This window comes from Solanum pennellii, chromosome 6 (assembly GCF_001406875.1).
Source record: "Solanum pennellii chromosome 6, SPENNV200".
Taxonomy (NCBI): domain Eukaryota; kingdom Viridiplantae; phylum Streptophyta; class Magnoliopsida; order Solanales; family Solanaceae; genus Solanum; species Solanum pennellii.
The window spans coordinates 48,957,225-48,971,828 of NC_028642.1; the positions used below are offsets into that span (position 1 = coordinate 48,957,225).

Consider the following 14,604-nt stretch of genomic DNA (forward strand, 5'->3'; position numbering starts at 1 on the left):
TAATAAAGATGTTCTACATTTTAAAAAAATATTAATTCTCTAAAAAAATTGAGGGTATAATAAGTAAAAGTATTATTTCCTCCGAATCATTTTATAGGTGATTTTGTTTTTTTAAATAGTTGATCCATAAAACTTATCATTTAATGAAATCAATGCATAAATTCCCATATTGTTCTTTTTTCTACTCTTGTGAGTTATTATCTGCTTGAAATATATATTTGACCAACATAGAAAAGTTAAGTAAATGATTCATATTAATTAGTTAAATTAATTAATCAAAATAAATTAATTCATATTCTTTGATTGAAAACTTGAATTCCAAAAAAAATTTAAATAAGAGTAGAAGAGCAAAATTACATTATTTCTTAATGCAAGTGCAAAGTAAAAAATATAATATCTAAAATGGGACGAAGAGACTATTACTTTTCTTGATTTGACAAAAATGACAAAATAAAATTAAAAAAAAAAAAAGAAGAAGCCGGTGAAGTCTTTTCTTTCTTACAGAAGTAACTAAATGAGATAAGTGTCAAAAACACACCTAAACTATACATTTTTTTTGAGTTTCATACCTAAACTATTGAAAGTTTGAGTTTCATACCTAAATTATCACATTTTAGTTTGAAAAACACACATCTCTCTTTCAACCATGATAATAAATAAATAAATTATTAGTATTAGTTAAAATTAAAAATTAAAAAACTATTATGAAAAAATAATATTTTCTTTATAAAATAAAATGTAAAATATTTTTCTTACCCCACACTATTTTTGTAAAGTTTTTTATTTTGTTTAAATTTCTTTTTATTTTATTTTTTACTTCATCTCCTCCCCCTCATCGAATACTAATTTAGATATTATTTTATTTTCTTAAAAATATAATTTTACCCATCCCACTTAACCCTCCATTTTAATTTTTTTTCCAGTGCTTAGATATACATATCGAAAATATTTTTTATTTGACGCCACAAGATTTTTTATACATTTTAGTTGTTTTTGTTATATTCGGTACACTAGTAGAATTATTTTTCTAAAAATATATGTACGTGCATATCTAACACAAAATAAGAAAAATGTAAAAAAAAAATTAGGAGCGAAAAATTAAATAGGATGGGGTAGATTTTTTTAAATAAATCAATTTCTATCGAGGGGGTGGGGGGTGGGAGGGGGGAGGATGAAATATGAAATTTTTAAAAATATTTTATAAATAATTTCTTTTTTTATAAAAAAAAGAATGTCGCGGGGGAGGGGGATAAGTGGAGGAGATGATGGAGTGAGATAAGAAAAATAATTTAATGTTTTATATGGATAGTAATTTCTAATTTTAGTTAATATTAAATTTTTTATTATTTAATTTTTATCTAGATAAAATATTTTGTCTATGCGGAATGCCATATGTCAAAGTTTTTTCATATAAAAGAGAGAGTGTACTACACACACCACTGAGGTGTGTTTCTCAAACTAAAAAGTGACAGTTTAGGTATGAAACTCACACTTTCAATAGTTTAGATATGAAACTAAAAAAAGTAAATAGTTTAGGTGTGTTTTTTATACTTATCTCTAACTAAATTGGGTTGCTTATTCCTTCCCCTTTTATTTGAGAATACATCATGTTTCTAATTATTTATCTATTTTTTTGTTTTTAGTTATTTTTAATTATTTATTCATTTCGACAAATTAAAAAATGACAAAAAAATCTATTTTACTCTCAATTTATTTAAAAATGTAAATTTCTTGAAAATCTTAAATTTTTAATTCATTATTTTCATAATTAATAAAAATAAAATAATAAATTTATTATATTAATTATTTTTTTTAAATATATATCTTAATTTAAAAATAACAAATAATTAAAGATAAAAAAAGCAATTATTTAGAGTTTAGCGACACAAGTTCTAGAAGTTAGATTTTGATGCAACAGTTAAAAGTATCAAAACAAAGGATAGACAAGAGAGAGGAATACATGTATAGAGTATGTAAGATACTTTTATATCATGGTGTAATTGTTCTGGTCCCTAAATTAATTTTTCTTAACCTCCAAAACTTGACATTTATTAATATTTTTAGGTCAGAATTCATAAATAGATTTCTAAATTTGTTGGTTTTTTCTCGTCGGATATATTAACTATGCGATTTTTCTATTGAATCATCCATAATTTGTTTCTTTTAAACACCGTTGACTGATTTTGATCGACTTTTCTATTGTAAATGTCTTCAATTGTGTTTATATTGTAATGATTTTGTTGAAAGAATGAAGACAAATTTAGTCTCATTTATTTTCTAATGTGTTCAAATGACTTGAAGTAAAACACAATTATTCTCAATTGAACTAATGAGTTTTGAAACAATATATGTATTCTCTATCAATCTCCCTCACAAAATATGGTTCCACATCAACCAACTTTGTTTAAAAGGAACAAATAATGGGCGATTCAATGATTCAATAGAAAAATAGCATAGTTGAGGTACCTAAAAGAAAATTCCAATAAGTTTAGGGTATGTTTATGTATTTATGTATATTAATTTGTGAACTCCTAACAAAGTTGATTGACGATTATTAACAAAATTTAGTAAATCCCAACCTACTAATCCTTGCTTCGCCTCTGACCTTAACTATGCGATTTTCCTATTGAATCATTGAACCACCCATAATTTATTCATTTGAAACATCGTTAACTAATTTTGATCGACTTTTCTATAGTAAATCTCTTTAATTGTGTTCATCTAGATAAAATTGGCTAAAATTTATCGAGTTCGAATTTCGCAAAATCATATAATTTTCGAACTAACAAACTCATATCGTTTTAATATTAAGCTTTAAAGTGAACCTTTTGCTCCAAACTTATTAATATGCAATTACTTTTTTTGGAATTTCAATGTTAACGATATTATCTTTAAGGAATATTTTGTCATATCGTTCCTTATTGTTACAAAATTGAGTACGTACTTCCTCACAAGTCACAATAACATGCATGTAAGCCATTTGTGTTGAGGAAAAATTATTGGTTTATTTATATGGTAGTTACTTCATGAATTAATTTTTAAATTTAATTAAATTAAATATTTACGGGAGGACATCAAAGTCATCATCATCCATAAATCAACTGAATCACTTCATTTGAAAAAAAAAAAGTCCAATTTATGCAACGCTTAGTGTCTTTTCAGTATTGAGGAAAATATTATTCAACTTATATATATATATATATATATATATATATATATATATATATAAAATGGACTCATCACTCATCAGTCAGTTATTACACTTATCTACCACTTCTGGATATGACCCTTCATTATGTATATCAGTTTAATATTTCTTTCGATCTATTACAGCTTTCATGCTTAATAAAAATAATTTGTTTAAAATAATTGTTATTTTAAAAAAAATTATAATTAGTTTTTTTATCTCTACTTTTATACTTAATAAATATGAAAAGAGATTAATTTGATGAAAAGAAGATCTAGATTGAGATTAAAAAATAAATACAACTAATTTAATTAAGTTACTCTTTTAGTTAACATTTTTTGTTAGGTACGTGCGGAAAAATGTGAGAAGTAGATTGGATGTAGTACTTGCATTTACTCTTCTTTAATTATTTCAGTGACACCAGAGTGTGTAGTAAATTATTTCCTTAAAAAATAATACAGAGTAGCTTCATTGATAGGGTAAATATAACAAATAACACATAATACGTACTATACCAATAATGTACAAAAATAAATAAATTATATTATCATCATCTTAAGGGAGAATGATTTTCTAACTTTTTACATATTTTTAAATTTTAATTATCTTTTTAAATAAAGATTTTTATTTTTATATGTAAAAAAAATTAAAAAAAAGTGTTTTCTTATATTCAAATAATAAAAAACAAGAGATTTCATTTTATTGGAATGATTTATATACTTTTAATCAATATTTAAACTCTTCCCAATCCCTACACGAGGCAAATCAGAAGTAAAGGTATTATTAAAGCGCTACATCGCTATTTTCCTTTTTTTATAACTGGTTAATTAGTCGTGCATAGTTATCTGAGGCTTTTAATTACATTATTATTTCTCAAAAGAATGACTTAGGGTCCGTTTGGGATGGGCTTAATAAAAGCAGCTTTAAAAAAGTACTTTTGAAAATGCTGAAACTTATTTTTAAAATAAGCAGTTATGTGTTTGGATAAAAGTGCTGAAATTGCTATGCCAAACGTGAAAAGGAAAAAATTGAAGAAAGAGATGTTAGGGTTATGTGGGTAATTTGGAGATTGTATAAAAATATTAAGGGCAAAAAGATAAAAATGTGGTCAATTTAAAACAGCTTATAAGCTAAAAAAAAAAAAAACACCCCTACCCCACCTTTTAACTTTTGGCTTAAAATAAGTTTTTTTAACTTAAAATAAGTTATTTTGAGTATTGCCAAACAGCTAAATAAGTCAAAAATCAGCTTTTAAGTCAGTTTGACCAGCTTTTAAGCTGAGCCAAACAGGCTCTTAATCATATTGTAATAAATTACAAATAATTCTATTAAAAATCTGTAATTGCAATTTTTGATTTAATGTTGAAATCTATCATTAAATCTTATTTAACTTCTCATGATAGAATTACTGACACTAATAAATTAAATTAAATTTTCAAAATAATTTAATTAATTTATTTTTTATTATTATACTTACTTATTTCACATGACGGATATAAAATTCACCCATAGATTTTTCACATGAAAACTTATAAGTATCTATAAAGGGTGTCTTCTATCTCAATTCGGAGACATGGTTCTATCAATTAATTATTATTTCACTAATGTGATTTGTCATATCCATTCTATTAGGAATATATTGACTCGTAATAGAATCACCTTTTAATAGATCAAAATAATAAATCAAATTACATAAATCATAATAATTATATCAAGATTAAAAGCATAAGTAAATGTAATGGACTAGAGAAGTTGTTTACAAATATTCAAAACATAACGAACATCTCTAATTGGTACGTTTAATACACATGGAATATACTAGTGTAAGAAGTTGGAATTTCACCATTCCCACAATTAAGATTGAATTATATTTAATTTGTGCTACAATCATCAAGATATTTATCCAACTTTATTTTTGATTGTGAACATTTAATCTATAACTTATATGGACTAATAATTTTAATCTTTCACTTATTAACTAAATAACTTCATATATAAAACTCCTCTACTAACCTATAAGGACTAATAATTTTTATCTTTCACTTATAAACTAAATAATTTCATCTATAAAACTCATCTACTAAATAAGTAATGGACGCACATAATTCTTTTTTTTTTATAGTACTTCCAATAATATTCCCTCTATCCCTATTTTCTTGTCAATATTTTCTTTTATATCTGTCCATTTTAACAAATCAAGAAAGTACAATAATTTTTTTAAATATGCGCTTATTTAATTCTAAAAAATTTATAGTACTAATAAGTTGTTATGTGTGCTTTTTGGAACCAGAAAATATATTTATTATACTTGGAGAGTTGCATAATCTTTTTAAGTTAAAAATAAAATTGTAACTAATCTATTATAATTATTGATGCCTTAATATGTGTGTTATTTATAAGGTGGATAACTAAATAGGGATAGAGAGTATATTTTTTTGTGATAAAAAATTCATTCCCTAGTTGGTGAGTGGTCCACTATTTATTTGCATCCACTTTTAATTACGACAAAGAAAACTCATAAAAGTCTTTCGGTCAAAAGTTTGGCTAATTACTTCTTCCCATGTTAGTTTTCAAAATTATTAAAAAGAGCAATTTATTCGTCTCAAAACATTTTGTAATATTATATTAAAAAAATAAATTAGTTTTTTTTTATGTTATCCTTAAAATTAATTAGTTTTTTGAAAGTAAATAATATTGCTTACCTGGGAAACAATTAAGGATAAATTAGTAAAATGTACTTTTATATATAGTATATAGTTTATTAAAAGGCGGAATTAGCAAGGCCATGAAGCACATTATATCAATTATCATGTTATGATTTTTGATTATTTTTTCCCAATGTACTATAATGATTCTACTGACCTCAATTAGTTTCATTATGAAATCTTTGGTAACTAATCACAATCAGAGTAAAACTGCTCTGACAATAATAATAATTTTCTTCCCATTTTTGGTAAGTTCTATTTGAAATCCATATCTTAAAAAAAGAATGATGAGATACTTTTTGCTCGAAAATTTGAGTATAGATAGAAAATTCAAATATATCAAAAATTTAAGTAGAAGAAAATACCTAATTCTTTCTTAAGTAGGCTTATACTACAAGATCTTTTTTTAGTTTTTAAGCTTATTGAACAATATTCGTATTAAGACGAGTTTATTTATATATACCTACTTTCTTTAATCATTAACTAATATCTGCGTTTTAAAAAAAGAAAAGCAACAAAGGTCACTAGATTTTATTAAGCAGAAAATTAAAAAAGATAAGTTGGATCAGTCAGAATATTTAATCTGACTTCATTAAAAAATTAAGTTAAAAATAAAAAGGTACAATATTATAATCATATAAAAAGTTTTGTAGCTTTTGAACCATGCTTATATAATAAGTAACACCAACTGTTTGTCCTCCTTAAAAGTTAATTATGAGCACAGTATTGTTAATGAGTTATATAAACAATGAGAAATTAATGATTGAAAAAGCTTGATATGATCAAAACTGGGAAGTTTATTAAAGTGTTGCATTATATATTGAGTTAAAGGGTGTGCCTTTTATGAGATTTTGGAGGCAATAATAATGGTATTATTATTCACTTAACACCCCAAAAGTGAAGTGCAACCTTTTAAAAAGTTATGAGAGAAAGGCTGATAGTAATACTATCTGTGATTATCTATTTTATTTTCCATTCTCCGTATTTGAATAGTAAAATAGAGAATGTCCTCTCCAGTCATTTTCTATTTTAATCTCTACTCTTCAAATATAAAAAGTTGAATAACAATTCTTCAAATTTGTAAAACTAATATATATATGCTTTATTATCTCATTTTTGAATATTATACTATTATTTTATAATTAACATATTATTTTTCATATAAGTATATTAACTAAATCTCTAATATTCATAATTCTTTTTAAATATAATATAATATTTTTATAAATATATTCTTTAACATATATTATTTTCATCCGAATTAATAATATTTCAATTTTTTCAAAAAAAAATCATTACTTAAAGTGAATACTGTTTGATATTTTAATAATTTTCACTATAAAGAATGCACAAAATTTAAATAATAAAATGAAAATTTAAATCTAAAAATACAATGCATAGCACAATAATCTAAACACAAGATAACAGTACAATACAATACATAATATAATAATTTTAAAAATCACAACAATAATTTAATGATCCGGTAAGTCATTTTCGAATTTATCAATATTTGACAAAATCCAGAAAAGTTGTAGTATATTCCCAAATCATTTTTGTTAAATATTTATTGGATTGTCCATTACAAATACGAAACATCTGATTTAGAGATGAATTCAGAATTTGAAGTCTCTCTATTATACTTTTAAACTAACAAGTTCATATAATATTTATTTATAACTAATAACTCCATGAATTAAGATGAGAGACCAATTGAGCTAGTTAGCAAGATTGGGCCATATGTTAAGTCAAAGAGAATGGTGGGGTAGTTATAAAGTTATTGACGAATGGTGAAGTAGCCATTTGTGTTTTAGTGTGGTCCGCAGTAGCAGAAAACAACGATGCAGACAAGTCAGGCATCTCTACTTAAATTTCTCTTCTCTCTTCTTCATAACACTATTTTTCAGGCTTACTCTTTCTCTCTCTTTAATTTCCAGCTACATACTCTCTACTATTTGTAATAATATCTACAATCAATAATAACATATATACAAATCAACCAAAAAAGTTACATTACTAAAAACTTTCCTTTTCAGTTTCCACTTCTCTGAGGTACTGAAATTTTTTTATATATAGATATATATATACTAATAACTAGTAGTACTTGTGAATTCTGTTTTCTTTTCTTTTTTGTTATATGCATTTTCTCATACATATTTACCATGCATCAGAGGGTATGAAGAAAAAAAAAACTTTTTCTTTGAATTTTCCTCTTTTCTTGATATCAAGTAATTTGTCTTGAGATTGTGACATTTGTGTATTCACATGGTCTTTCTCTATTGTCTTTTATCTGTTTATATATACTGAAGATCTATCTCAATTCTTACATGGGGTTTTGTGTTTTTTGTTTTTATATGCTGCAGCATGTCCTCTATTTTTCTTTGAAAAAATTTCTTGTGACTAACTAAAAAGTGTACAGACTTTGGTGATTAATAAATTTGTTCATGTGTGCAGATGCTGAAAAGTGAGCATCATAATTAGTGGCTTGTTTGGGTGCCTGAAAAGGATGCCAATTCAGAAATGGTTTGCACTGAGAATGAATTATTGGAGTGGAAAGATTTCCCAAAAGGACTTAGAGTTCTTCTTCTTGATAAAGACTCCAATTTTGCCTCACAAATGAGATCAAGGCTTCAACAAATGGACTATATAGGTAAGTATTTTTTATTTTTAGTTTTGATCTCTACTTCAAGCTTTATAGGTTTCACATCCAATTGTTTTTGCAATTATTACCAAAGGAGGGTAAAATACAGTGATCTGTAACTATCCATCTTTCTATTTTTGTGAATAAGAGCGTTAAGGGGCTTTGTAATTTGTTACTCTGCCTATCTTTTGATGGAAATTAAAGCCAGAAATTATCTTTTTTGTTTCAAATTTTCCATCTAGTTCTTTAACTACTAAAAGAGATGGTAATTAATAGAACTACCTCTTATAGTACAGTACTAGCTTAGCAACTATACAATACAAAATTAAGTGTTGAAGCTATAGATCACCTTGGAGTTATCAGTATGATTGATTTAACTTGTACCAATTCCTAGAGGACTCATCTAATTTATCCCCAACAATGTTTTAGAGGCAAAGACTGAGCTTGTAAAAGTATGTCTCGAGTCGATCATAGGGGCTTAAGTTGATCTTCCTAAAAGTTCAATTTCATACATGTGACGAAGTAATTCGTGTCCTTGCAGTTTACACATTCTGCAATGAGAATGAGGCTCTGTCTGCAATCTCAAGCAAGTCGGAAGTGTTCCATGTTGCCATTGTAGAGGTATATCTTCTTCTCTTTTTTTTAACATAAATTTTATATTTGTTTTCTTGGGTTGTGATAGTACCTTTGTGTCATGACGGAAATTAAGCTATTTCATTATCAACTCTTCGCTTTGTAGTGATTTATTACCAGAAAGTTGAACAAGCCTAATGTTCTGTTTACCCTTTATGATTTGTGTCTGTTTATTGTCGATAGATAAGTGCTGGCAACAGCGATGGAGGATTCAAATTTCTCGAAAGTGCTAAAGATCTACCAACTATAAGTAAGTGCTTCTGTATTGTAATTAGGCGCATACTCGGTGGTTCTAATCTTGTTTTCTTGGAATTGATACTTGCTTAACTAAGTTAGATCTAGTGTTAACTTCATTCCTTTATATAGATTCATAAAACGGTATTGTGAAAAGCACGAACCTATCACTCTGCTAAGAAACATCATTGAAACACTAGAACTTGGTAATCTTGCTTGTTAAGTGAAATATTTCTGATACAACTTCGTTATCCTTTCTTTTTTCCAGTGGTTTCAGATATTCACTCTATTAACATCACGATGAAGTGTATAGCGGTAAGATCTTGTGGATCAATTTTCATTTGAAATGATTCTTTATCAATTATACCAATTCGTATGTACTATTTTCTTGCAGCTTGGTGCAGTTGAGTTCCTTCAGAAACCATTATCAGATGATAAACTGAGAAATATATGGCAGCATGTAGTTCACAAGGTCTTTTACCGAAACTACACTGGGTTAAATATGTTCTTTTAGATTGTTCAGCTTATTATATGTAGAGGAAACCTGACTTTTTTTTCTTACTCGAAACAGGCATTTCATTCTGGAGGAAAGAGTGTCTCTGAGTCACTAAAGCCGGTTAGAGAATCTCTTTTGTCCATGCTAGAGCTCCAACCAGTAAAACACGAAGCAGATAATGAGAATACTAATGAAGCAGAACCCTTGACCTCAGTGGTGGAAAACCAAAAAGCATCATCATCCTGCTGCGATAAATATCCAGCTCCTTCAACCCCACAACAGAAACAAGGAGTGAGGTCAGTGGATGATGTTGATTACCAAGATCATACTATCTTGTCAAATGAACAAGATAGTGGGATGCATGAAGGGGACACAAAATCTGTCGAAACTACTTCTTGCGATTCTGTTGCTGAGACTACTGTCTTGGCAGATTCTTTCGAGCGTCTAGGAGAGGCTATCACAAAGGAGGAACACTATTCTGCTGCTGATCAAAATATGGAGGATCCTATTGCTACTTGTTCACGAAGTAATGACAATGGCAGTACTTGTTCTGCTGACCCAAATAAAGCTTCTGGTCTCCATAGTTCAAGTGGGACAAAAGCTAATAAGAAGAAAATGAAGGTAAGATCGAACAACTGCTGACTAGTTGATAATTCAACTTTGGCATTGAGATGAAATTAAGCGTTTCCTTTGGATTTTCTTGATCTTAACTTGCAAATGTTAGATGAGATTTTGATGTCTTAAACAATAAGTAGAATTTGATATTTGGCAATCAGAATAGACTTTAAGCACAGTTGCCTTGTGCTTTTTAGCATTATATGTAGTTAACTCAGCATAGATTAAAGAATTCATGAATTTTTCGAATCACATGCTTGTGGGAGTAAGCTTTTGTCTCTCATTGAATCCAGGTAGACTGGACACCTGAACTACACAAGAAATTTGTTAAAGCAGTAGAAAAAATTGGTATTGATCAAGCCATTCCTTCTCGAATACTAGAGCTGATGAAAGTAGAAGGCCTGACGAGACATAATATAGCTAGCCATCTCCAGGTTTGTTGAGTTTTGTTCTGCTCTTTCATAATTCACTAGTACTCTAGTCTCTCAATTGAAGTTATTACGATACGTGAAGATGAATGCAAAAAGAAATAAAAAATCCTGCCTGCTAGATAGAAGGGAGCATGATATCTAACCTCATAATACAGTAGATTTAATAAGGACAACAAACCTTACCATACCTCATAGAGACAGAGAGGTTGTTTCCGATAGACCCTTAGCTTAAATAAAGCCTAGTTAGTGAGTAGGGTGACATTGTTAAGCAAGTTGTGCAAACACGAACAGACTATTATATTACTCAGTTTAAGAACATCATCCCTTTCTTCACGCAGAAATTCAGGATGCAGCGGAAGCAAATCTTGCCAAAGGAAGACGAAAGAAGGTGGCCTTGTCCTCAACCTAGAGATCCAGTACAGAGGACCTATCCACATAAACCTGTCATGGCCTTCCCAACCCATCATTCTAACCATGCAACCACAGCTGGTCAATTCTATCCTGCCTGGATACCACCAGGAGGTTACCCGAATGGTGCACATATGTGGAATTCGCCTTATTATCATGGATGGCAACCGCCTGAGACATGGCACTGGAATCCTCAACCAGGGGTAATACTAATGCCCTTAAAACTAATGAACTATTTCATTTTTTAGCTGAAAGTACATACATTTTAAGTGTTTCGATAAATTCTGAACTCAAGGACTTGTAAAAATCTGTTTTTTGATTACTTGCAGCTGTACGCTGATGTATGGGGTTGCCCCGTTACGCCTCCATCTTTAGGATCACGTACACCATACCCTCAGGTAAATTCGTTGGTGTTACGATCTATTTTGAACGTTCACATTCAATTCAACAACATATATTAGCTAGCTGTTTTATGTGAATGCACAATTGGACCATGTTCATAAATCATAACTGTACATTTGTTGTATAATGCAGAATGCATCTGGATTTCACAGGGCTGAGGGAATGCAGAATGGATATAGCATAATACAGAAATCAGTCGATCTTCACCCGGTAAGTATGTTTAATTTCACTTTGTTAAATCACTTAACCATGATAACATGATATAATTTGACGTAAACATCGAATGCAAATGTTACTTTCCGCTGATTCTTCGAAATACACTGCAAATTAGACTTTTGACATAGTAGTGCTGAATATTTTCACACATCTAATAAAAGTTCTCATTTTTTATTTTTTTAATTTAGTCAAATATATTCAAAAAAATTGTAATGGAGACAAGGGCAGATGTAGTCCGGGTTCATGGGAATTAAGCTTTTGCCATTAAAATATTTGATCGTGAAGGGTCATTTTTTAAATCATAAACTTTAAATCCTGAATCAAATTATTTTTTATTTTTAAAGAATTTCTCTAAAATGTGAATGTGTGGTTTTGTAGGCAGAGGAGGTGATAGATAAAGTGGTGAAGGAGGCAATAAACAAGCCATGGTTGCCTCTACCCTTGGGCCTAAAACCTCCTTCAACGGAGAGTGTTCTCGACGCGCTTTCTAAACAAGGCATCTCCGCCGTCCCTCCACGCAACCACCGCTCTCATCGCCCCCACTGACATGCCAATTGCTTACAGGGAGTCCCGTATACGGAGGCGTGTTTGAACGCTCCACTCAAGCGCGTGGCGATGACTTCACCCGACACGAAAGAAAAAGTAGATCCTTTAACTGATCCGATAAAGGTCTTGCCCGTGTGCTGTCCCTCCTTGCTGTGTGGCACAGAATCAGCCACGTGTTTGGCTTAGATTAATCGAAAATGTTTCGTTTTTTTAATATACTCAATTTATCTAAAATTATCTATAGTATTTTTTTAAAACTTTTTAAAATTATAAATATGATTTATTTACATTAATATTTATTTTATTCAAATTACGATAAATAATTTAAATCTAGAATAGCGATGCGTATTGAAAAATAGGTTCTCCTCTCTGGCTCGACTTGTAACATTATTGATTGCCTTTTTGATTTCAGAAAAATGGGTTGGGTAATTTATGGGAAGTGGTGTTGTGGGGCTATATTCGGGGATTGCAATAATTTGAAAAAAAAAAAGAAAAGAAAAAACCATTAAATACGAATATGAACAATATTTTATCCATCACAAAAAAGTAAATTCTATTATTGAGTGCTAGAAAAGGGATGTTGAGTGGGCGGGTGGGTGAAAATAATGAGAAAATTGTGATAACGAGAATTATTTACTTTAAATGGATATTACGTTTTCAAATAACTTAATTCATGCATAGTTAAATAACTTAATATATGCATTCTTACTTCAAATTTATTTGTCATGTGTCAAAAGAAATAATTTTTTGAAATAACATAGATTTATCTAATAAGCTTTTAGAATAGCTTAGTATAGTATCTAAGATATGTGTAGATATTCAAAATAATTAGATATTTATAGTAAAACAGAGAAATACCTAAATATGACATTAGACATTTATAATACAACTCAAATTAAGTAATGTTTTTTTATAACCAAGTTCTTTTAAAAAACACACATTTTTCTTTTTAGCTTTCTTTCAATCTTAGTTAATGATCTAGTGCTAATAAAAAAAAAATTTAATTATACTTTTTAATAAAAATAATATTTTATTTATCTTATTTCGAATTATGTAAATTTTAAGTGAATCAATAAATTGTCGATTTGTTTGTAGGTGATAGCTCAGGATTCTAATTGAAGAAAACTATAGAAAGTTAGAAACATGACAAGTTTGATTATCCAAACACTGTTCACGAAAGGAAAAGTCCTTTTCTTTGCTCTTTTCTGTAGCATAAATAATTTGCTTGTGACTGATGAGCCAGCCACTTTGTTGAAGAAAAGTGTAACAAATCAAATCGGTCCACTGTAACAGGATATGTTGATAATTATTATTATAAATAAGAAAAATTGGGCCCACGGTGACAAGGATTTGTCACTCTGTGGTTGGAATAATTCAACATTTTAACGCGTCTCCAGTTTCAAAATCTTACGAAGAACTAGTTTGATTGAGTGTATACGAATAGTATTCAATTAAGTGTATTAATAATGTTAATATTAATAATGTATGTATTACTTATGTATAGATTATTTTTTATGTATTGTTTAGTTTGATGTATTAAAAATAGGTTAAATTTTTGTCTTCTCTACTATACTCAATAATTTTTTTAATTTGCTCTTTAAAATTGTTTTAAATTCCATTTTTCTTTCTGAAAAGAGAGAAGGGAGGAGGGAAACAAGGAGAGGAAGAAATAAAATTATAAAATATGAGTGTTCATATCTATTTTTTTCGATGAAAAAAGTGGAATCAGAAATGTCTTTTTTCATACACTCTATATTTCTTTTGTGCTTTTTCTTTTCTTTTACTATTTTTTTTTTTAGTGTTGTTTTGTGGGAAGAGGAGGAGAGATCAAATATGAAATATGGTGTTGGTATCCATCGATCCGGCAAAAAAAGTAGAGGAAGGTGATGGTAAATTTAGAAAAGTAATACAATGAAGAAGAAAAAAATGACTTAAAAATAGATTTGAATAAAAAAATTGACCTCCATTGAAGGAGTTTAAGCTTGAAAAAATGGTGGAAGGTGGTGACTTAAAAATTGGAGAAGAAGAAGAGAAAATAAAATAAAGAATTAGCTAAATTAAATCTTTCACGCACTACTATTGATTGTATC

General features: G+C 28.5%; 1 protein-coding gene across 2 annotated transcripts; it reads left to right on the forward strand.

Annotated features, from left to right (window-relative positions):
- The first annotated feature begins 7,797 nt into the window (after positions 1-7,797).
- Positions 7,798-12,784, forward strand: LOC107023580 (two-component response regulator-like APRR2). 2 transcript variants are annotated; one of them, XM_015224313.2, is made up of 12 exons: positions 7,798-7,944; positions 8,347-8,542; positions 9,075-9,154; positions 9,350-9,416; positions 9,669-9,715; positions 9,795-9,872; positions 9,972-10,517; positions 10,805-10,945; positions 11,281-11,553; positions 11,680-11,748; positions 11,885-11,962; positions 12,347-12,784. In XM_015224313.2, exons 2-12 carry the CDS (start codon positions 8,413-8,415, stop codon positions 12,512-12,514), a joined length of 1,677 nt encoding a protein of 558 aa, XP_015079799.1. In that variant the 5' UTR covers positions 7,798-7,944; positions 8,347-8,412; the 3' UTR covers positions 12,515-12,784. The 2 variants fall into 2 exon arrangements, with proteins under 2 accessions (XP_015079799.1, XP_015079800.1); XM_015224314.2 differs by lacking the exon at positions 7,798-7,944 and adding an exon at positions 7,992-8,066 and having other exon boundaries at positions 12,347-12,514.
- Positions 12,785-14,604: the final 1,820 nt, after the last annotated feature.